Source organism: Carassius auratus, chromosome 4, assembly GCF_003368295.1.
Source record: "Carassius auratus strain Wakin chromosome 4, ASM336829v1, whole genome shotgun sequence".
Taxonomy (NCBI): Eukaryota; Metazoa; Chordata; class Actinopteri; order Cypriniformes; family Cyprinidae; genus Carassius; species Carassius auratus.
Window position 1 is genome coordinate 1,587,741 of NC_039246.1, and position 24,861 is coordinate 1,612,601.

At 40.2% G+C, this 24,861-nt stretch overlaps 1 protein-coding gene across 1 annotated transcript; it reads right to left on the minus strand.

Moving 5' to 3' along the window:
- Positions 1–2,531: 2,531 nt before the first annotated feature.
- LOC113066719 (macrophage mannose receptor 1-like) lies at positions 2,532–8,061 on the minus strand. The gene is made up of 5 exons (XM_026238701.1): positions 8,034–8,061; positions 7,826–7,864; positions 7,377–7,733; positions 3,190–3,537; positions 2,532–3,035 (listed from the first exon to the last, which is right to left on the minus strand). The coding sequence occupies exons 2-5, from the start codon at positions 7,860–7,862 to the stop codon at positions 2,674–2,676; spliced, it is 1,104 nt and encodes a 367-aa protein (XP_026094486.1). The 5' UTR covers positions 7,863–7,864; positions 8,034–8,061; the 3' UTR covers positions 2,532–2,673.
- Between the last annotated feature and the right edge of the window lie 16,800 nt (positions 8,062–24,861).

Below are 24,861 nucleotides of genomic sequence, written 5' to 3' on the forward strand. Positions count from 1 at the left end.
GAAAGGTATTTCCAAGTTCTAGAACAACATATGCTCCCATCCAGACGTCGTCTCTTTCAGGGAAGACCTTGCATTTTCCAACATGACAATGCCAGACCACATACTGCATCAATTACAACATCATGGCTGCGTAGAAGAAGGATCTGGGTACTGAAATGGCCAGCTTGCAGTCCAGATCTTTCACCCATAGAAAACATTTGCTGCATCATAAAGAGGAAGATGTGACAAAGAAGACCTAAGACAGTTGAGCAACTAGAAGCCTGTATTAGACAAGAATTGGACAACATTCCTGTTCCTAAACTTGGGCAACTTGTCTCCTCAGTCCCAGACGTTTGCAGACTGTTATGAAAAGAAGAGGGGATGCCACACAAACATGGCCTTGTCCCATCTTTTTTTAGATGTGTTGATGCATTGATACATTTTCTCAGTTTAAACATTTGATATATCATCTATGTTGTATTCTGAATAAAATATTTTTGGAATCAGAAAAATTCAACTCAAGTCAAGTCACACATGTAACTTGAAATTTTTTTTAGGATTTCGTGACCCATTGTCGCACCTGGCCTTGAGATAAGAAAACATTCTCACAGACCCTGAGGAGGACACACCCCTCTGCAGCAGAACAGAACTCTGTGAAATTGAGAAAATGATACAAACATTAAGGGAAAAACAACAGATTCATAAGATACATCATATGTGATATATATAGATATTCTTACTAAACTTTGAGTGAAACCTTTTCAGGGAGGGAGAGGAAGAGAGAGCAGAATAAGGAATATGGTTGTACATGAGCAATGGTAGAGGTTTTGTTTGCTCTCAACTCTGCTCCTGACGATCTTCTTCTTCTTGTAGAATTCCGGCAGTGTAGACGCTGCTGAGCATATTACTGCCCTCCACAGGTCAAAATTTAAACTAAATTCTTACATACGGACCTGTATCATGCAAGAACTGAAGAACTGCCTTGGAGATCAGTTTATGCTCATCACTGTGACCAAACAAAGTTAAAAGACTAAAAACGCCTTAACTCCAAGTCCTGCCATTTTTAAAAATAACATATTTCTTTCTGCCCTATACTTTCTGCATTTTAGGAAAACATGCCCTACCGTCTCAAGACTCCCACATTCACACAATCCAGAAACATGCTTTCCTACAATCCACAAAGAATAATTTAATGCACAGTGCCTCAGCCTCAATCTACACATTATAACTGAATCCCTGCGGGGCAAAATGATACATGAACATCTTTTCTTAACTATAGGTTGTATTGAAAAGTAGTGCCTACCCCTAATTTCCTTTTCCCACCCCCTCTGCCATTCATTTATTAAGCCCGCTTTAATTCGTTCCCTCAGTTCCACTTTCCCTAATAATACATGGACATCTACTTCTCTTCCTAAGCTCTCCTTTGCAATTTTATCCACCCGCTCATTCCCCCTCACCCCAGCATGTCCAGGAACCCAGCAAAACCTGATGTTGCAGACAAATCTAATTCTAAACAACACAATCAAAATATCATTTATAATGTCAGGACGAGCTTTTGATTTTCCTACTTTTACATTTTCTAGAGCAGCTACAGAATCAGATCAAATAATGACTTCACTAGGTTTTCCTTCCTCAATCCACCATAGAGCCCATACAATTGCCATTAATTCGGCAGTGAGAACAGAACGTCCATTAGAAATACGTCGACCAATTTCCAACTCTAGCTGTTCTACATATACCCCAAAACCAGCTTTCCCACTAACTGGATCTCTAGACCCATCTGTAAAAACAATCATAGTACTTCCACTAATTGAATTAAGATATTCCTCTATTTTTGGTGCCACCTCCAATTTATCTTTTTCCTGATGAATACCAATCTCAACACACATTTCAGGCAGCACCCAATAGCTCCTGACGATCGACTGTCCTGCAAAGTTTAGTTCTAACCCTAATCAAACACACCTGCCTTTAAATTTTAAGTGAGCCTGAAGACCTTAATTAGTTGTTTCAGTTGTGTTTGATTAGGATTGGAGATAAACTTTGCAGGACAGCCGATCGCCAGGAGCAGGGTTGGTTACCCCTGCCCTACATCTAAAAATACCCATCAATGGAAACTGCATTTTTTTTATTAAAAAATAAATAAATAAATAACACCCCCTTTTTGGTTTTAAGCTTTTTGTATTGCATAAATCACTTTCACACTGTCTTACCCATGTCATCAATGAAAATATGTCTACTTATAAAAATACACACACAAATATATATAAAGGTGTGATCAATAATTGTGTCAACATGTTTTGTTATACAAGATGTTATTTGTTTTTAGTCGGTTTAATATAGTTAAAGTGAATTTAAATGATTTGTGCAGCCAGTTTGACTAATTTAAAGCAGTAAATGATCTTATGTTTTTAAGTTAAAGTTAGAAAGTTTTGTTCTTCTCAAGTTTATTTCATCAAACTATTAGAGATGAGAATCGATTTTAGAATTTATGGATTTATTATACAATTAAATAAATTTGACATTTGTTACATATAAATTCAATGTTGTGGGGATATCAGTTGATGTGATTTCATGTTTGTGTTCAAAATAAATTATTAGTGCAAAACATACAGAACAAATCAAACATTAAAAAGAAATCAGAAAAATAATGAAGTGGCCTATGGAAACTGTTAATGTAAATAAACACATTAGCTTTTAATTTCTGCTGCAGATGAAGTTGAGCTCGTGAGATTCAGGAAGGCTGATCCAGCGCTGATCTCCTCCAGACTGAACTGCTCCTTTTCTGTTCTCCAGTTTGCAGTTTTCACGTGTCGTTCCGTTCCCTGGAGCCCAGTTCTGATAGCACACGACCTCTCCACTAAGCCAGAGCCACATGTTCATGACGCAGTAGTTGTGTAAACCCAACCACACTGCCTCAGTAGACGCACGTTTAACCACGTTCATCACACGACGCTGAATCTCTTCTGAATGAACCGAGACCAGATCCATATGATTCTGTCTGCAGTATCTCAGAGCTTCAGCCCACGTCAGATTCTCCATGATCAGAATCAGTTTATCTGGAAACCAAACAAACCACAAGCAGAGACGAGAGAGAAACAACATGGAAAACAAACACTGTGGAGGAATTAGTCATGTCAGACATGTAGAGTGACCTTTAAGAGATTTGGAGGTGATGGATGGATTGTGTGTGTTCTGTGAGGATCTACGCACCTTCATGACACACAAAAGGATACTGTTTGGTGCAAGGGATGTCATTCCATTGTCCCTGGGTGTCTGGTTTTATCACTGTACATTTTTCATCACCTCCTTTATTATTAGGTTCATTAGATTTCCAGTATCTGAATGAGGAGTCACTCTGATCTGACCACTGCCATGAGTCTCTGAACAGACCGATCCAGACATATGATCCAGATAAATGATTATCACTAATGAACTGCTGAACCTGTTGATTCTCATTCTGGTTCCTCACACTGACCAGATCAATGTGATTCTGTCTGCAGTAACTCTGAGCATCTCTCCAATTCATCTTCTGATTGACAAGGACGATTCCTGTGTTCACTTTAAGAAAATCAAATGAGAAAAAGATTAATGAAGCTGTTAGATTATTATTTTTTTGTTGCTTTATGGATTAGATGTGAACAGAAGCAGGGGTGGAAACATCAGAAACACATCATTCAAAGACTTGAGCTGCTTTTACAGCTGGTGATATACTGAAAATTGACAAGGTTCAAGATATTTTCAGTTATACCATGATCTGTCTAAAAATGTGATTCTGATTGGCTGGAATATGTGCATTCAAACCATTAAATACCCATACAGTCAGACATTCATTCGCACACAGAGAAACATTTAGAAGTACAGTGTAGGGTATTAGAACATGAGGGGCCAAAATCCACAAAGAGGCCCAAGATAACAGGGTGTTCATGAATCCAATCCTAGAGCCAGTCTGTCTGAAGCAAGCCTAATCAGCCAACTCTCTCATAGAACAGTTTTCAACATGAACACAAATAACACAATGATAATCCCAAATTTCTGGCCAAATATCCAAGATGATGGTCAAAGAGATGCACATCATGACCATCACATGTAAATCCAGGATAGAAATCAAGAGTTTCATTGGATTGGTTTCCCCCACCCCAGAGGAAAAAGGACCAGACTGAAATTTCTTCTAAACCCTTTTGACTATTATTCCTAAGAACACATTCTCCAGTTTACATAAATGAGTATTAGCCCATTGCTTAACTCCGTATCATGTAACCCACACATTTGTTAATCACTCATTGTGTATGTATTTTTAATAACTATTGAATAGCTTAATGATTCATATTATTGTTTAGTATGTCTTTTTGAATCTTCTTCTATGAAACATTTTTTTTTCCAATCAATTCTTTGTTAAATGTATCATATTATAGAAATCATGTCCAAAATTATACTCTGTATACTGCAAAAGCAGGAAAATTTTGATCATGTGACTGAAAAGATATCATGTTGATTTATGTATTGGGAGGAGTAACATAGCAGCACACTGAGATAAGACAATGTCTAAATGGTCAGGACACCATTTGGAGCAGAGCAAGATAACAAACAAAAGACTGACTTGTTCACGAGTCAAGAACCGTTTCTGTCAGACGCGTCCGATTCTAGAACAGAGGAGCTGATGATACTGCGCATGTGTGATTCAGTGTGAAGCAGACCGACACACGGAGCGTCTGAACTGAACTGATTCTTTTGGTGATTGATTCTGAACTGATTCTGTGCTAGTGTTATGAGCGCGGGTAAACCGAAGGCTTGAATCAAGAGCAATCATCACCAATGACGGCATTACGTCGTGTGCAAAAGAACCGGTGAACCGTTTTCTCCAACCGGTTTATTGAATCGAACTGTCCGAAGGAACTACTGTGGTGATCTGAAAACCGATGCAACTGGTTCTTGACTCAAGAGAGTCAATCTATTGTTCGTTATCTGGCTCGTTATCTTTAATTCTCTCTTCACAGCAGTTCAGTCAGTGTACTGTTTGAGTAAATGAATTACTCTGGGATATTGGTTTGTTTTAATTCTGAGGGAGTGTCAGCCACATTAAAAAGTGAACAGCTTAAGGCATTGTGGATTAATGCGTATTGGAGATGCGAAACGTTTAAAATTATTCAGTTCGATTTGGAGAACTGGTTCAAAAAGATCTGGTTACATCAAATGATTCGTTCGCGAACTGGATATCACTACACTGCAGTGAATGCACTCACAACAGACCCGGAAGAGAAGACAATGCTGAATAAAGTCCTAGTTTTTGCTATGTTTGGACAAAAAAATATTTTTAATGCTTCAAAATATTCTAACTGACACTCTGATGTCCCATGGATTACTTTGATGATGTTACCTTCCTGACATGGACAGTATACCCTACTCAGTTTCAATGGAGGGACTGAGAGCTCTCGGACTAAATCTAAAATATCTTAAACTGTGTTCAGAAGATAAACGGAGGTCTCACGGGTTTGGAACGACATGAGGGTGAGTTATTAATGGCATAATTTTTATTTTTGGGTGAACTAACCCTTTAAAACCATAAAGGCCACATTTTGTTTTTCTGATTTTGTATAAAAAAAAAAGTTGTGGTAATCTCAGCCTTTTATTCTATATACTGAATGCAGTGATGAATCCACCTGCTTCAGTAGGGTCTCTGCACGATCATGTGATAAGTTCCACAAGTTTTTTTATAGTTAAAATTGCTAGTATTGGATCTTTCATTCAGTTACTGAAACATGATGTTGTCAGCCCCAGTATTTTGTAGTTTTTAAATAACCCGATGACAGGTTTGGTGTAAACATGTCATAATGTAGCCAGTATTAAAAAGAATAGGTTTGGACCCTACTGATCTATCCAATTACAGACCAATCTTGAAACTGCCTTTTCTTTTTTAAGGAGAAAGTAGTTTTTATCCAACTACAAAAAAAAAAAAAAAAAAAAAAAATATATATATATATATATATATATATATATCATTTTTTTTTAATCTGACTTTAGGGCAAATATAAAAAAAAATGATTCTGGAGCCTCTTTGAACCTAATGTTATTGGACTTGAGCGCAGCCTTCTAATCTGTTGATCAAAATATTTTAGTTTCTCAGCTTGAAAACCATGTTAGTATTCATGAAATTGCTCTTAAATGGTTTAAGTTGTATATAGCAGATAGGAGTTTTGCAGTTAAACTGGGAGAACATATGTCAACACCAGCTAAAGTCTGGAGTCCCTCAAGGGTTTGTCCTCATCTCTTTTTGTTCTCACTCTACTTACTCGCTTTAAGAACTATATTTAGCAGGGTGTTTTAATGGGTCCGGTATGAGCTCGTTTTGAACTGCTTAACTGACATCAAGGACTGGACGATGTCCTTTTTTTTTTTTTTTTCAGTGAAAATACAATTTTAATTTGGGACTTTTAGCAAAGATGAAGTCCTTAATTTCTTTTAGAGACTTAGAGATAGTTATTCACACCTTTATTGTTTTCATTCTTAGACTATTGTAATACTTTCTATATGGGAGTTGGCCAGAAAGCCCTGTCGTGTCTACAGAAAGTTCAAAATGTGGCTGCAAGATTAATGACAGGCACTCGAAATCATAATCATATTAGTCATATCCTGTCTTCTCTTAAATGGTTGCCGGCCTGTCTCTGAATTTAACATTTAACTTGTATTGTTTGTTTTTAAATCTCTGAATGATTTGGCTTCAAAATACTTTTGAGACATTAGTAAATGGTCATTCCTCTGTTAGACCCTTGAGATCATCAGACCATCTTTTTTTTAGTGATCTAGATTAAAACAGACATGAGGGGTTCGTGCTTTCTCAGTTGCTGCCACCAAACTTTGTAACTCATTGCCCGTTTGAGTTCAGATCTGCTCAGACTATTTCTAGTTTTAAATCTCTGTTAAAAGCCCTATTCGGATGGGACTAACATTTCTGTGTTTGTTACAGAGGTGGGGGGGTCTGTTTTGGTACATCTGGGAGTTTCAGAGATGACACCATCTGTATGTGAGAATTGCGTAGGCTATAGTCATTCAGATTGATTACCATTAGTATAATCATTATTACAGAGGTTGTGTGAGAAAAACATTGACGTGGCAGTTTCAGATGGGATTAAAATCACCAAGTATGTCTGTGAAACACAGATTTCTCTAACAAGAAATGTAAAACTAGTCCTGTCTGAATAGGGCTAAAGGCTCATTATTAACTATGGCTTTCAATTCCATGGCAATTCTGACAAATACAGAAATGGTCTCAACACTGAAAGGGTGACAAACATTAATAAAAAAATTGTTTATATAATATAATAAAAATATCAAATGAAATAGTCATACTCTTTAGTATAATTATTAAATTTGGAATATGGTGCATCTAAAAATAAACTCACTGTTGTTGCAGATGAAATGGTAGTTATTAATACATGACATATCATCCAATTTTCCATTTAACATCCCAGCACACTCATCTCTGCCTTCTGGTTGTCCAGGAGCCCAGTTCAGATAGAGCGCAGGTTCACCTGAAGACCAATGCCATTCATCACGACCCGTCTTCTGCAGCCCAATCCAGACATACTCAAGACTTTTATCAGTCACACTCTTGTTCAGCTCCTTCATGTCGTTCATGTCATCAGTGGTGGCCAGATCTGTGTATTTCTCTCTGCAGTATCTCTGAGCTCCAGTCCAGGTCTTCTTCTCATTTATAAAGTGATACTGACGCAAAACACATTGAGATACAGAGCAGAGAGCTGTGAAAGAGAGGCTTTGAATTAATGCTTTTCTTAACAGAGTCAAACCTAATGAAACTAGAAACCAGAAGTAAAACCACAAACACACTCACCAGTGAGAAGAAGGATGAAATATAGAGATTTCTCCATTTCTGGGGAAGAAACAAAAACACATTTTTAAATATTCACAGATTAATTTTGGTATAAAACATAAAATCCATCTTAACAGGAGGATAAATTCACTGTATACAATGATGAAGACTATATTATCAAGTCAAAGTCTAATTGTAGTAGAAGACTGAAAATGCAAGTTGCTCTTACTTCAGAGGTTGTGTGTTTCTGTCCTGAGTCTGATCTTTCTGTCTGCAGCTTCCAACTGTGTGATTATTATATCTGCCCTCTTCCCTCATTCAGCATCACATCATGTATTACTCTAAACAAAAGCTTGTTTTGTTCTTCCTTATTAATGTTTTATGATATTTGTCTTTTGTCTTTGTTGCTGTAATTCTCTGGAAGCATGTTAATTTGAATATGGCAGAGACTGAGGGTATCTATGTTTTTGAATACACATTGTAATGACACAAGCAAATAAAAGATAAAAGCAATAGCAACAACACATTCATCTAATTATAGTCTAGTAGCCAGCCCATAGAGCTCCATTATGAACCTGAAAATGTTGAGTACACCAAAGTTTTATTGCAGAAATGTGAAGTATGGGTCCCCAGCATACAGAAACTGCCGGATGCTAATTTGCATATGTTGAGCAATTTGGATAATTAGGATTATTCGCTTAATCGTCCATTTTTGCACTGTATGGCCAATTTCTACAATATGTGAGTGGTTTTCGAGGTTTTAGAGGCTGCTGATTTCATTTCTGGCTTTTTCAGACTTCAAACTGGTAATTCTATAACAAATTTGGATAAATTTAGACATTTTTTATTAATTTCTGACAAAATTTTAGGCTATTTTCATGGTAAACAATATTCTCAAATTTCAGAATCACAAGAACTCTTGCTCTTTGATCTGAATGTTGATAACCTCAATTTGTTTGCATTTCTTGAGGTCCAGTCATGTTTTTATGGAAATAAGCTGTTGTAGTTATAATAAGCATGTTGTAAAGCAAGGGAGCAAATTCCCCTTGCAAATATTTTTATGTTCTTATATCGCCTTAATATTTGTACAAAAGTCAGTCAAGGGATTTAATGTTGACATTTTAATGTTGAAATTATTTATGTTTTCACATTAAGATAAAAGGTGGACAGAGTTATAATGACAGTATTGTTCAGTACATTGTGAATTTCTATTAAGATCAATTTTGTGGGTGAATCTGGTGTTCTAAAATTAGTTAACATAGTTTAAAATGTTTGTATTCTTCTTTTTTAAAAATTCAAACTTGTGATTTGATCAGGAAAGGATTAAAAACAGTTGATATTCAGTGTTATTGCTGCTTTCTCAAGTTGTTGTGGAGTATTAATTTAACCATTTGGATCTAGGGTTAAGTGCTTTCAAAACAAAGAGAGACGTTTGATTAGGTCGAAATGTCGGGAAAGAAGTGTCTGTTTGCACCATGCAGTGGCAAAGATAGCGACTTTAAAATATCTGGGTCCAAAGGAATTGCTAATCTGCTAGATAAGAGCAAGGAGCTCAGAGACACAGCCATACATGAGATTTTATCAAACATTATTGCTACTGATGGTGCTTCATCAGCTTCTGTGCTATGTCACAAATCTTGTTACAGCTCATAGCCTTCTCGTTTTAGAAATGTGAGAAAATGAAAGTCAGACTCATTTCAGAGTCAGCCCGGAAAGCGAATCATTCGTTCTCAAGTCTCTGCCTTTGAGTATTCAAAACAGTGCTTGTTCTGTGGACTTATTTGTGAAGAAAAAGACTCTAAAAATCCTAACAGGTGGAATCCAGTTAAAAAATGTCAGACTTTAGATAGGTCAGGCCTTCCATCCTTCAAAGATGAGATTTTGTCTAAATGTGATGAACGGCAGGATGATTGGGCAGAAGTTGTGAAGCTACAGGTGAATGGCATCATGGACCTACCTGCAGCTGATGCTCAGTATCACTTCAAGTGTTACAATGCTTTCAGGAAGGTACCTATTGACCTATTGTGCAACTGCTAGTAAACCAATTGCCAGCTGCCTAGCTTCGGTCATAGACCACATGAGTGCATGACTTGGACTGTCTCTGAGTTACATGATGTTTTTGTAGCTAATTCTGGAAATTTGTGCCGGAAGCAAATGCTAGCCAACCTATGTGATTATTATGGTGATGCTGTTATTGTACTGAGAGTTGAAGGATGCCAGACGATTGTTGGCTGTAGGCAGTACATAGGTAAATCACTCAAATTAATAGGACAAACTGGCCTCTTCAATGATGATGATGTCAACAAGGTTGTCAGAAAAGTGCGGGCAGGGGTTCAGAATACGACCTTGGCAGCTTTACGCATGAAAGGGTCATTCAAGATACAAGTCCAACTCTCCTAAGACTTGTCTCCAGTCTTGTGTCCAGGGAAAAAACGGTGACCAAACCAGCACTCACACTTGCTCAGTGCATCCAGCAGCACATCAGTAAAAGCTGGAATCAGACAACTTTGGGGCTAGCTGTAAAACTTCATAAGTATGGTAGTTCAGAACTGGTTCGGAACCTAAATGAGCATGGTCGTGTTGTAACATATGATGAGGTCCTCCGGTTCCAGAAGTCAGCTGGCAAATATGCCTCAGATGATGCAGATAAGTACCTGCGGGTATTTGGACTGGAGAGGTGCACTGCTAACTGTTAATTAATTGTGAGGCATAGCAGTTTGCTTGAAGGTGGTAGCCAGTGTGTGCTTTGTGTGGTGCGGAGGTGAGGCACTCTTGGTTAGCCTTGCGGGCTGACTATGGTTGCCCAGACTCCGTTTTAACTCTTGCGTTTGGCGGAGTTTTAATGGGGTCCTCGTTGGATCGACAAGCAGTGCCTGTCTTGTATGGCATGTATATAGTGTATATTTGTACATAGTTCGTTGATCACACATGGTGATGGGCTTAGGTGATGTCATCTCATTGGGTCTTAAAAAGCTTCCCCATTAATATGCATCATAGAGTTGCAGGATCCAAGATATGTCAAATACCCACATTGCTTTTTCATCCAGAAATGCATAACATTCAGCCTAATAAAGGTTCATTGTTTTCCAAAAAGAAATTTTGAATCTTCAAAAGTGTCAGGAGGGGACTCAGCCTCTCTACACCCTGAAAACAATGCATCAACATTCACAAGAGCACTTATGCTTCTGAAATGTTAGATTATTTTGTTTACCATGAAAACAGGGCGATTAAGATAATAATGCTAATAGTACTAATTATTCAAATTACTCAACATATGCAAATTAACATCCGGTAGTTTCTGTATGCTGGGGAGCCATATTTCACATTTCTGCAATAAAACTTTGGTGTACTCAACATTTCCGGGTTCACCTAGTTGGCTACTAGACTATTTATGGAAATTATAAGCACAGAACATTTGAAAGTATTTCACTATGTACACAGGTGATGTTGCTTCTTCTTCATGTGATGTCAACTCAGTGTCAACATTATAACAGTAAAATTTAATTTACTGGCGTAATAAAACATGCTTGAACCTCTTTCTTCCTCTTTTTGTCAAAAAGATTAACATGCGTATGAGGACCTCCATTGACTATACTGTACATGACTCATGTTCACATTCACTTTTGTCATTTTTATTCTGCAACAGAAGCAACACGATTGCACAAAAAGACAAATGAATACACTTACACATGAGTTACAAGACCAGGAAGTTAATTTTAATACAGAAAAAATAAATGAAAGAAAATGTGAATTCATAGGCAATCAAATATATTCTGTGTCACATCAACAGCTGAGATTAAAATAATGATTTTAATTATTAGTGTGCTTTTGTGTTAAATGAGGAGGATAATTCAGCACCTCCAATGTGTTTGTAATGTAGCTGTAAATTGGTGGTCAATTTTAAATTGTGCACTTTTAATTCACATTCTTTCTCATAGAGAAAGAGAGTTACATTTAACTTAACCTCTGAAGTGTTAATTCATACATTAGTTAACAAACATGTACTAACTACCCTTTACATAAACATTGCTACTTTAGCTGTGCCAGTAAATTATTAACAGTTAACATATACAAACACTAACAATAGATGAGTAGTTTCAACCTTAATCTGAATCAATGTATGATTTATACAGTGGAGTCTATATAGTGTTTTAGGTTTTTTGTTTGGCCTAAATTCCCTGGTGAAAAATAAATATACTAAAATTTATTTGAAAATAATTTATTTCATGCTAAGTATACTACAAATACATGAACAAGCCTATGTACTAAATGAAAATACCACATAATTGTACTTATTTCATGCTTTCTTCAAATGCAATCATCAATTGTTTGTATCAATGGCTGCGTTTACACTTGGCATTAACATGTGACCTGAATCTGGATGAGGTCAACATACTGTAACAGTGGTGGCCCTAAGAGTAAAAATTTTTTTTTTTTAAGTAAGTAAATAAAATAAACTTTATTCAGTACTTTGGTTCGGGTGCGAGACAGGGTGTTTTAAACCTGTCAATAAATAAACTCCAAAGTACATGAAGGTCGTGAAGAGGAAAATGAATCAGATTAAACATACAATACTTTTCATATGCAAATTTTTTACCCCGTAAAACCACAGGTCAGATACATCAAAATGATCTGATACAATCAAGACATGTTGAGTAAATTTTACATTTCAGTGAAATACTCCTTATGGGGAAGAAGATGAATAAAGTTCAAAACCCCGACTTGAGTAAGGTTGATGCAATGCTGTTTCCTCAATGCAGATTTTACTTGCAGGAAACCTTAAGTTCCCTTTCAAAAGCTTCAGTCAATGCTGCACTGCTCAGCACATTGGGAAACGTCTTATTCGTGACCAGCTGTGAATAATGTGTGTAACACGTCGATAGAATTGACCGGGTGGTAATATAGCCTCGGTTGATGATGTCATCGGGGCGCACCCGCAACACGGGGCTATGTATAGATAAGCCACAGGTGCATCAACAGGTCTTTTGTCTTCAGATCATTCTGTGCATGTGTGCGTCATGAAGATTCTTCTCCTGGGCTCTTCGTAGGATGAGTCAATGAAATGGTAAGTGTTGTGTTCCTCCATGCTCTCATACTATGTATGAGCTGGATACACATAATTACTGTTTTGTTTGTTTGGGGGAAGAGCACAGTTCAAAGGGGTGTCGTGCAGATCTGCGTGACGAGCGAGTGACAGGCCCATCCCTTTTGCTTGCGGTGTTACCGGATCCATGCATCCTCTCTCATGATCTCGAAGCGCGCTCCCGTGCTTCTTCGGTTCACGAGGAGGATGATATATCTCTTGGGTCTTCGGGCCATGAGCAGCCCGCCTCTGAGCGTTCCTTTCTTGAGAGGAAATCGGTCGAGGAACTGCTCGAGTTGGTTACATGCGTGATGGACAGATTGCATGCAGCTTGACTGGCCACGTGAACAAGAGTTACCCTCACAAAACCCCTCCATCCCCGCCACTTCTTGTGCTTCGGGGGGCGGTGGTTTCCAGCGAGATGTTAGATGTTCCAGTGTTTCCTGCATTCATTCATGACACGGAACATCCAACATCCCCTTAAAAGGAAGTGTTAAAATTGCTACCACTCTCAGAGAGTCTGACAGCGTGGAAACTTCTGCCAGGCAATTTATTCGTCATAATCCACGTTTCAATGGTGTGTGAAACCAGAGCTGATGCAGGTACTGTCTCGAGACCTACAGACTCTTCTGGGCAAAGAGGCCATAGAACATGTTCCTCGTCCAAGGAGAGAGTCGGGCTAGTACAGCAGATACTTCCTGGCTCCCAAAAACGGTGGGGGAGTGCGCACAATCTTAGATCTTTGAGGCTTAAATAGTACAGTCAAATATTTTATTTGACTACTGTTTTGATAAAACGTTGCAGTGATAGTTATTTAGTCATTTATGTCAGGAGTGCAAAATAATAAATCCATATTATGCCACATTTTGAATAGGAATTCACCACTCATTCATATTCAGTCACGTCTGCAGTGGTTAATTTGTGTTCACATAGACTCACTAAACAACGTCAATAAGGATTTATAGACCAAAGATGCATATCTGCTGAGATATATTGATATATTTACTGATGTTTACTTCATATTTCTTCAGACAGAATCGGAATTTCTATTCATTTTCCACTGATTTACACGATCTAATGATAAATAGACTCTCCCAGCGATGTCTCTCTGTGTGTGTGTGTGTGTGTGAAGTTCAGTGTCACGCTGTGAGTCAGACAGACTCTGATTGGTCCTTCACCTTGTCAATCTTAGTGTGTCATATACAGACACTGTCACATCGTGTCTCATGGTTCCTGTACACTTGTTGGTTTATATCTGCCCACAACAACACTGATAAACCTCTGTACCACAAAATATCCAAATAATAAACCCGAGATTACAATAGTAAAGCTTGGTATGAGATTTTCTTGAGATCTAGGACATTTTCATAGAAAATATTGAAAATGTACATCTGAAATGCTAACTTGTGAAGCGATGTAAAAGGCTATAAATAAAATATTTTTATAACAGTAAACGACCAAATACCACCCTGATCGCTAAAGGAAGTTATAACAAAGACTCGATCGGGGTTAAAGTGAGTTTTGAGTAAAAGTGTACTATTAATTTCATGAATAGTCTGATGTAGCTTGACGCTAACGTTAGCTCTAATGCTACTAATAGCAGGTGCATTTCTTCTTCATAATACATTTTTGTCACAATAATTCAAGGTCGTAAGAAAATGTTTTGTGTTTTTTTATAGTAAGACTTTTGACAAATAAGGGCTCAGTGCATACTGAGACTGAAGTGAGATAGCAGCTTGGTGGCTCTGTAAAGCTTGAAATACAACAACAAAGGCTAATAAGGGTGGAATTAAAGCAAAAGAATAATGATAAAAGTATAATATGGATAATTTGTCATACCTGGTGGAAGTGAGAACAATAGAATCACGAGTGGGGGAGTTTTCAAAGACAAAAACACAGACAAAGCACACAGCAGTGTTTACATGTGAGATCTTACAGAGATGACAAGTGCCATAAATCAATCAGATTAGCCTTCTCTAAAAACACACATGACATGGCCTTAGAAAATATTTCATAAAATTCAGTTTTACAGATTATATTATGAAATTTCAATTAAAGCTTTGGTAGACTTGTGGCTTTAGCTACAATAGGTTTCTAAAATAATATATATATATTTTTGATACATTTAAACATATTTTTTTATATTTTTATTTTTATGTTTGAGCTTATATATCTCTATTATCATAACAGTCTGAGTAATTCTGATTGTTGAACATTAAACTTTGAAGTGTCAGCTTTGTCAACATGAGACGACACAGAGACCAGGAGGGAGGCAGACAGGTGGAGGCTCAGGGGGAGGGACGAAGGGCCGGAAAAGAAAAACATGGGGAACAAACACCAGAAATGTAAACATAAAACAGGGAGACCAGGAGGGAGGAGGACAGGTGGAGGCTCAGGGGGAGGGACGGAGGGCCGGAAAAGAAAAACATGGGGAACAAACATCAGAAATGTAAACATAAAACAGGGAGACCAGGATGGAGGAGGACAGGTGGAGGCTCAGGGGGAGGGACAGAGGGCCAGACTAACTGAGGCAGAAACATAACAAAAACCAAAAACACAAAACAGAAGTCCATGAAGGACATAATGTGGCGCCCACCAGGGCGGAGCCGAAGACCACCACAGCCATGTGGTTGAAGCCAGAACCCTCCAGGGCAGAGCGGTAGACCACCACAACTGTGTGGTCAGGGCGGAAGTCCCCCAGGGCGGAGCGGATGACCACCACGTCTTTGTGGTCAAGGCCGGAGTCCACCAGGGCAGAGCGGAAGACCACCACAGCCATGTGGTCAGGGCGAGGGCCTTCCAGGTCAAAGCAGAAGACCACCACCGCCATGTGGTCAGGACGAGAGCCCCCCAAGGCGGAGCTGACCTCTGTGCGGCCGGACCAACTGGACTACGAAACTCCGGTAATCCCCTGGTGTTTTTTGTGGACTCCAGAAGATCGGTGACTTGACCTGACTCTGGAGGGTCAGCGGTGACTAGCCCTGACTCCGGAGAGTCCACCGGGACCTGACTCGACTCCGGAGAGTCCACCGGGACCTGACTCGACTCCGGAGAGTCCACCGGGACCTGACTCGACTCCGGAGAGTCCACCGGAACCTGACTCGACTCTGGAGTGTTCGCAGGAACATGACTCGACTCTGAACTGTCTGTGAAAACCTGAGGCGCCTCAGCTTCGGACACTGCCTCTGGAATGGCCTCGGGCACTGCATCGGGAATGGCCTCGGGCACCACCTCGGTATCAGGCCCCACCTCGGCCTCCGGAACAGCATCAGGCGCCGCCTCGGCCTCTGGAACAGCATTGGGCACCACCTCGGCCTCTGGAACAGCATCGGGCACGACCTCGGGCACATCCTCGGTCATGGCATCGGGCACTGCCTTGGCATTGGCCACCACCTCGGCCTCTGGATCAGCATCGGGCACCGCCTCGACCTACGGAACAGCCTCAGGCACCGCCTCAGTCACTGAATCGGGAACGAGCTCGGGGACGGAAGCGGCCCACTCGGGAACGTCCTCCTGGATGGCAGTGGCCCACTCGGGAACGTCCTCCTGGACGGCAGCAGCCTGCTCGGGAACGTCCCCCTGGACGGCAGCGGCCCGCTCGGGAATGTTCTCCAGGCTTTGAGGAACGGTAGAAGCCTGTCTCCCCCTCCTCCGCCCTCTCCGATGGCAAGTCAATGGCACCTTGACTGGCGACTCAGACATTGAGTCGGCCATCTGTGCTGCGGCTCTAAGCTGGCGACCATCTTGTGCTGTGGTGCTAGGCTGGCGGCCATCTTGGGCTGTTGCGCTAGGCTGGCGGCCATCTTGGGTTGTGGCGCTGGACTGGCGGCCATCTTGTACTGTGGCGCTGGGCTGGCGGCCATCTTGTACTGTGGTGCTGGACCAGTGGCCAATTTGGGCATTGGCGCTGGATTAGCGGCCCTCTTGTGCTGTGGCGCTGGGCTGACAGTTATCTTGTGCTGTGGTGCTGGATTGGCGGCCATCTTGGGTTGTGGCACTGGCTCAGCAGCTTTGACGTGAACAGTCTTGGGAACTTCTAGGATCAGTGACAGCATGGAGAAATAGTCTAAAATTGAATCAGCGGCCATCTTGAGCGTTGGTGCTGAGTGGCCATCTGGTACTGTGGTGTGAGGCTGGCTTCCTTCCTGCCTCATGGTGCGGGGTTGGTGGCCATGCACCGCAGCGGCGCTGGGTTGGCGGCCATCCTGTGCTGTGGCGCTGGGCTGGCGGCCATTTTGCTTCGTGGTGCTGGGTTGGCGGCCATCTTGGGTTGTGGCGCTGTGCTGGCGTCCATCCTGCCTCTTGGCGCTGATCTAGCGGCCATCATGGGCAGTGGCGCCACCATGGCGGGCGTGCGCTTCTTCTCACCTCTCCGTCCGCCATGGTGAGACGGTGGCTCTAATCCATCCCACATGAGCCCCCGGGTTGAAGGGCGGTCCTGCTTGAGAGCGATACTGAGTATCCTTTCGACCACTTCCTTCTCTGCGACCTCCTCTGGTTCCCCGGAAAACCACCAGGCGAGTTCCTTCAAATCCATTCCTCTCCCGCACTGTGGCTGGGGAGGAGACATAAGTCGACATACCGCTGGCTCTTGCAGTGACGGAGTTCTTCTGTCACGGCACGTGATGCAAGAAACACGGCGAGAGAACCAATTGCGGGTAAGTCGTTTATTTAGGGATAATCCAAAGGGGTAAACAGTCCAGGCAGGGGTCAAAACCAAACATAATCCAAATCCAACATAAACAAGACACGAAGACAAAGCAAGGCAAGGCAAGACAAGGCAAGAGTTGACAGACCTAAATAATAAACGATATTAAACAAGGACTCCGTAACACAGATTAAGACAGACTGGGTATAAATAGACAGAAAGATAATGAGGGAACAAGAGAAAGGTGGGGGACAATCAATTACACAACAAGGAGGAAGGTGATCAAATAAGGAAACAGGAAGTGATCTGGTGACAGACACCGTGAGAAAGGAGGACATCTAGTGGAACCCCAGGGAACAACAACCCAGACACTGTGACAGATTATGTATCTAGTGAGAAAAAATCATGAGCAGAAAACTTTTTATTTTTGGTATGACAGATCTGTTTCCATATCAAAAACTGGGGGGTGATTAGTAAGAGATTAAATGAATCTTTCTTGAATCCAAGCCTTCAGCTCTACCCCGGGCCGAGGCCCTAACAATTAAGTTGGTTATGTAGCTTAGGCCTTTGGCCGTAAGGGGTACTATCACAGACAGCCTCAGGTTACGAATGCAAACATGGTTCCCTGAATAGGGAATGAGACACTGTATCCTCTAGCTCAATTGTGTCAAACGCAGCATTAAGATTACAATAGAACTAATATAAAGATAAAATCACGATCAGATGATAAGAACAGGACGTTTGTAACTCTAAGGAGAGCAGTCTCAGTACTATGATACGGTCTAAATCCTGACTGGAATTCCTCACATATATCATTTTTCTCTCAGAAGGAATACAATTGTGAGGAATTCCACCTTTTCTAGTATCTTGGACAGAAAAGGGGGATTCAAGATTGGTCTATAATTAACTAGTTCTTTCGGGACTACCAAAAGTCCAGCGTTTTGTGACCTTAGGGAGTGTGATGGATTGTAACGTGGTATAAGGCTAGTTAGGTACGCAGGAGCTAAACCACTTAGGGCCTTATAGGGAAGTAATGATAATTTGTAATACAGATTGATACAGAACTTAATAGGTAGCCAATGCAGATACTGTAAAATTGGGGTAATATTAATTAATAATTAATATCTCTGTCTTATCCAAATTTAATTGAAGAAAACAATTGGTCATCCAATCTTTTAAATTTTAAACACACTCTGTTAGCTTAGATAATTTAGAAGTTTGTAGCACCACTACATATAAATATTGAATTTATGTCAGTGTGTTATTTAAGCATGGAAAGTGTATTAAGATGGTTAAGTTGTATATCTACTTATACCATGAAGTTCTCTTGACTCTCTTTCTTATAATGCTGTGCTGGACTCATGTATAATTTGCTGTGTTTGGTACTTCCTGTCTGCTGATTTTCTTCATGAATTATGATTTTTGTATGTATATAAGGCGGTATGAACCAATGTGTGGTGGTGGTATTTCCCGGGAAGGTTTCCCATCGTCTGACCTCTAGGTTATCCTCGTTTGAAGCTAATGCCTCGCTGGCAGGATTTACTTTTGTTTAAAGGAGTGTTTCGTGACTGTTTGGACCCTGTATTACCACACTGCACCGGGGACTGGGGTATGTGTGTCTGGGACTGACCAGGTTTGCAGTAAGAGCTACGCGATTCAGCTGGTTATGCAAAGACTATGGGGACTATTTTAATTTCATTCGGTGGACTTTGTTCATGTGGTCTATTTAGGAGATTGAACTGTTGATGACTGAACTGTTTTTCTGACTGAATGACTGAACTGTTTTTCTCTTTATTGATGTAGCCTCACTGATAAAGTAGAGTGTTACAGATTGGTGGCCAGTTGGTGAATTGTTTGTTGCGTCGAGATGAAAAATGGGAGAAGAAGCTGCTGAAGGTTAAATTCTGTAATACCCCTACATCTCCACAGTTACTTATGAGAAGAACCTCTATGTCTCAAACCCATTATAAGCCTGTGGTTAATGTATCTCAGATTAGTACTTCTAACTTGACTGGTCTGGCTGGGGCATCTTCCTTCTGTGCAAATCCTCCAATAAAACTAGAGTTTCCTCTGGGTATCTATGCTATCTGGAGGTAAGACCCCTTTTATGGCCCGAGATGCTTGGCACATTGAGTACAGTTTTAAAAGGTCCAGCCTTGAGTTGGTGGAGGGCGGCCAAATGTACAGTCCATGATTGGAAATCATTTAAAGAAGCGTTCAAGGCAGCATTTCTTCCTGGAGACCTCATTAGTGAAGTAGAGGAAAATTTGAGAATGTTGGTGCAGCAACCTGGACAAAAGCTTAGAGACTTTGCATATGATTATAGGGCTTTGAGCATAAAATGGAAACCAGAGTTGAGTGAGGAAGAGCTTGTAAACAAGATCCTCAATAACATCAACCCTAAAATAGCAGGTTCCCTGAGGGTTACTGTACATTAGGTGGAACAACTAGTTAAGATTGGATCCATGGTGAGAAAAGATGGTATGAGCATAAAAGATTACTGGCAAAAAGTCAATGACCAAGCGGGTAAAGACAAGATAAATAAAAGAGGCTCTAACAAACCAGTTGTACCAACTGTGTCAGCAGGTCTATCGGTGATTCAGCGACCACACCAGTGTTGTAGTCGAGACCAGCTCATTCGAGTCCGAGTCCAGATCGAGTCCAGAGATGGTCGAGTCCGAGTCAAGACCGAGTTCAGAAAGGGTCGAGTCTGAGTCAAGACCGAGTTCAGAAAGGGTCGAGTCCGAGTCAAGACCGAGTTCAGAAAGGGTCGAGTCCGAGTCAAGACCGAGACCAGAGAGATTGGGTCTGAGACAAGACCTAAAGAAATCTTCAAGAGTATGTAAAATGTATGATGGAAACAATAAAGGGTAAAAGGGCCACATAGTATGTGGTGTAAAGGTAATTTTATTAGAATTATGAATTGTTACTAGTCAATATTAAGTGCTCATTTTCACATAACATCGTTGTACCACTATACACATCCATATAGCCTTTCTAGTACACATAACATTACTGTACGACTCTATATTGTAATTCCACATAACACTTCTACAAGTAACATTACTGTACCACTATACCTGTAAATGTTCAACTGTAACAGCTTTTACATAACTTTTAACCTTGAAGCTTAACTAATGACTGCTAATATCCTGAAAATGTCTTGGATTATGTGCACTTTAGATGTTGTGAAGATTAAAGATGGGCATAATTACTTTTCAAAAAAATAAGTGAGGAGACCATCCTGCTACCCAACCAAGCATGATGTGGTCTCATGATCAATCCACCCAGACTAAAAACTCTCTCTACTGGCGCAGAGGAAGCGGGGACTGACAAAAGTTACCATTTCATCACTTTCTGTAACAGCAACGGATAATCTAATGCTAATTTCACTGGATGGTGGGTTTTAATGCAGGGTAAAATACACACTAGTCAAAGTTTTTTTTAGTTACGGAGGGCATACACACAAGAGCCGACTGACTGTCCAGGAAAATTTCATGCAAAAGTGTGTATGTGCAAGGGGAAGAAAGCTGGTTGAAATGCCATATAAGTTCAATGCCTTCTGTCAGACATTTTTTCGGGGGGAGATGTTTAGTGTTGAGACAGTCAGTCTGTGTCTGTATTCATTATATAATTTAATTAAACAATATTTGTTTTTTTCTGTAACCATTTTGTCCTACTTTGTAAAAATAACACAGTTGAGAGAAATAATGTAGCAATGTGGCTTTCTGGAAAGCGGGATCACTACAGGCCGATGGCAGGAGGGTAACTTAGGCCGGTGACACACTGGCTGCGTGGCGTCTCTGCTGCGTGCTAGAAGCGTGGTGGCTGCTTCGCGTTTTCTAACGCGCTGCTTCTGCTATAGGTGACATAGAGAGAGGCCGCCGAAAAACCAGGCTCTTGCAAAACAGAGTATGTTTGACAGGTGCAATATTTGAAAATCGATAATTATTATTATTTTTTTTAATTACATTTATATCTGAATTTATGCCAACCTATAGACTTTCAAATATCAAAATGTCATGAATTAATATGTATTTGTGTACATAATGACACAAGTGACATATAAACATATTTTCCTAGTTTATTTTGCCTGGAAACGCTTCCAACACGCGCGTGTTCACGTGAAAATAGGCGTCGGTTCTATTTCTAGCATGCACGCATTTTCCGCGCGGCTCGAGCTGCGCCTGGGATGCGCGTCTCACGCAGGCAGTCTGCAAGCTCTAACCTGTTAACATGGGAGCCGAATTAAAAACAGACACGCCACGCAGCTGAGAGGCTTGCGCCATGCATCCAGTGTGTCGCTGGCCTAACGTCTCACGTCACAAGAAAATCACCAGTCATTGGATGTATCAATCATACATCAATTTAAAGAAACATTAACATACAGTAATAATCATGAAATATTTTGATTGGGACTCGAGTGGACTCGGGCATAAGTCCGATTCCTAATATGTTCGAGTCCGAGTCAATACAGAGTCAAAATGCACACGAGTCCATGACAAGACCGAGACCATTAAAATACGGTCTCGAGACCGAGTCCGAGTCTCGAGTACTCAACACTGGACCACACCATCGGAATCAAATTAATCCAGCATCGCTTTTGGTAGTCCCTATCATACTGAATGGATGGCAAGTCGATGCTGTGGTGGATACAGGAAGTGCTTTTACCCTGATGCAAGAGAACCAATGAAAAGTAATTGCAGGTATGCATGATAAAGTTCAGAATGTGAGGCAGAACTTTATGATGGCTGATGGCAAGATGCATCAATCTAAGGGACAAGTAGAGCTGAAGTATGATTGGCATCAAGAAAGGGGGAAGGTGAAGGTGTATATAATGAAAGACTCTCACCTGCTCTTTCCCGTTGTTTTGGGATTGGACTTTTTAACTCATGTGGGTGCCACCTTTGATCTCTCCCAACTTTGTTACAAACTACCATCTTAAAAAGATGACTCTGGTTATCCTTTTATCTGCAGCCAACATCCATCTTTTATACAAAGATCAGGAAATCAAATGATGGGCTCTTGTCCCCAAGGTAATCTTGGTTTGTATTACCCTATAACTGAGGAACAATGTCTTTCTTTTTTGAGAACCAGACAGGATGAGCCCGGAATGGTTGAAGGAGATCTGTTTCCTTCTGAAGTGCAGCAGCTGATGCAAGAATGGCTGAATGTGACGTCATGAAAATCGGGCAAAACGTTAGTAATAAGACATCATATTCAGACATCAGATGAAATTTCAGTAAAATCCAGGGTATATAGTGTTTCACCGTTTAAAAAGAAGATTATTGAGGAAGAAGTAGAAAAGCTGTTTCAATTTGAGACCATGCCGTTTGGAGCACGGAACTCATGAGCCACTCTTCAATGGTTGATGCAGACCATATTGAGGGGAGTCCTGAAAAAAAGATGTTTCGTGTATATTGATGACATCATCTTATATTCAAAAACAAAGGATCGCCACCTAGTTGATTTGAGGGGTCATGATGGAGAAATTGTGCAAAGAAGGATTAAGTCTGAACATGAAGAATTGCCACTTCTTTCAACGTCGCCTGAAGTTTTTGGGACACATAGTGTCAGCACGTGGGGTAGAGGTGGACCCTGGCAAGACTCAAGCTATCAGCGAATATCCAGTACTGGTTGATATCCTGTCGCAACAAAGGTTCCTAGGACATGTAGGGTGGTATCACAAGTTTATACCTCAGTTTGTGGATATTGCTGCACCTTTGTATAAAATGAAGAGGAAGGGAGTGAGCTGGAATTGGACACGGAATGTCAAGACAGTTTTGAACACTTATGAACATAGGTTCATACCGATGCAAGCGACACGAGGCTGGGCGCTGTCCTTACACAGTGAAAATTAAGCTAATTGCCGAACCAGATCATCAAAATAACTCGTGATAATGAGGCGCTATGATTGTTTTTGTTGTAGAATACAATAGATGATATATTCACACAATATAAAAAATAGGTTTTTTAGATAAAAACAGTCAAAAAGAATATAGTAACAACATATATAGACACCAACAACATAGGAAGACTACATTCACATTTTTATGCTGCTTTGATGTGTTTCTGGCGTTCCCACTGCTTCTTCTGTTTACACCCAAACCACATTCAAAGTCTTGAGCTGCTTCTACAAGTGGTGATATATTGAATATTCACGATGTTCAATATATTTTAAATTATAAAATCTGTCTAAAAAGATCCTGTTAAACGTCAGGCCCAACAGGACCCGAGCCCGAGAGGTTTCGCCCGACAAGTACATTTTGATTGACAGCTTTTTAAAAGCCCGAACCAGTATACAGCCCGACATTATTAAAATGTGCACACACCCAGCTCTTTTGCCTTTTGTCAAGAATGACATAATTTATACATGTTTTAACATAATTTATTCATAACTAACGTAGACTAGAGCACTTGGAAGTTGGAATAAAGAAATAAAATAAGTCCTCTGTTACATTTCAGCACTATAAACAGACATAGGCTCATTTAGCCAATAAATAGACCAACGTACCAATAAAAACGAGTCTTTTTTTAACAAATTAAATTAAGATACATTTTAAATTAAGATAGAAATTTGGCAATAATGAAATTAAGATAAAGGCTCCGCCATTTTTGCTTCACCACTAGCAGCTGACATTTAATAAAAGAATAATGCCAACATTATCCTATATACTCTGTCTATATTATGCATTTAAGACTCAATTAATATTTCGTTATCATTTGAAAAACCTTTACTCACTTTATCCATCGGGTCCCGTCGGGTTCAGGCAAAGATCTTCAGCTCTATCTTAACCCAGTGCTGTGACTTAAAATAGATTCACTATCGAATCACATTTCATTTCTCTGAAACGAGGGTTTATGTTATAATGGTCTATCATTCCTTCATGGACCAGACTCAAGTTAATCTACATTTGAAAAACAAAATCCTTTTAGGCTTGTGTTGAGATACTTAAGACTGAAAATATCAAGCTGAAACATGTCTAGTGGTTTATTAATAATAACATAAGATCAATTTAGATGTCTAAGATTTTTAGGCTCTTTAAACAGTGTCTGGTCTGTGTTTCCCTGGGTGTCCACTAGTGGTCTCACTTCCCCATAGTCACCCCACTGCAGGCACTACATTTTGCACAAAGTCTTTGCCCCTTTTATCACGGTTAATTGCACACCTGTTATTTGCAATCAGCTGTCTCCACTTTCATCGTTGTCACCTGTAAGTACTAAAATTTAACAAATAAATGTAGGTTAACTGTAACAAATGAAACAAAAAAATACAGTTTTTTCCATTTATCCACCCTAAAAAACCTGAAAAAATAATCTGTTCTT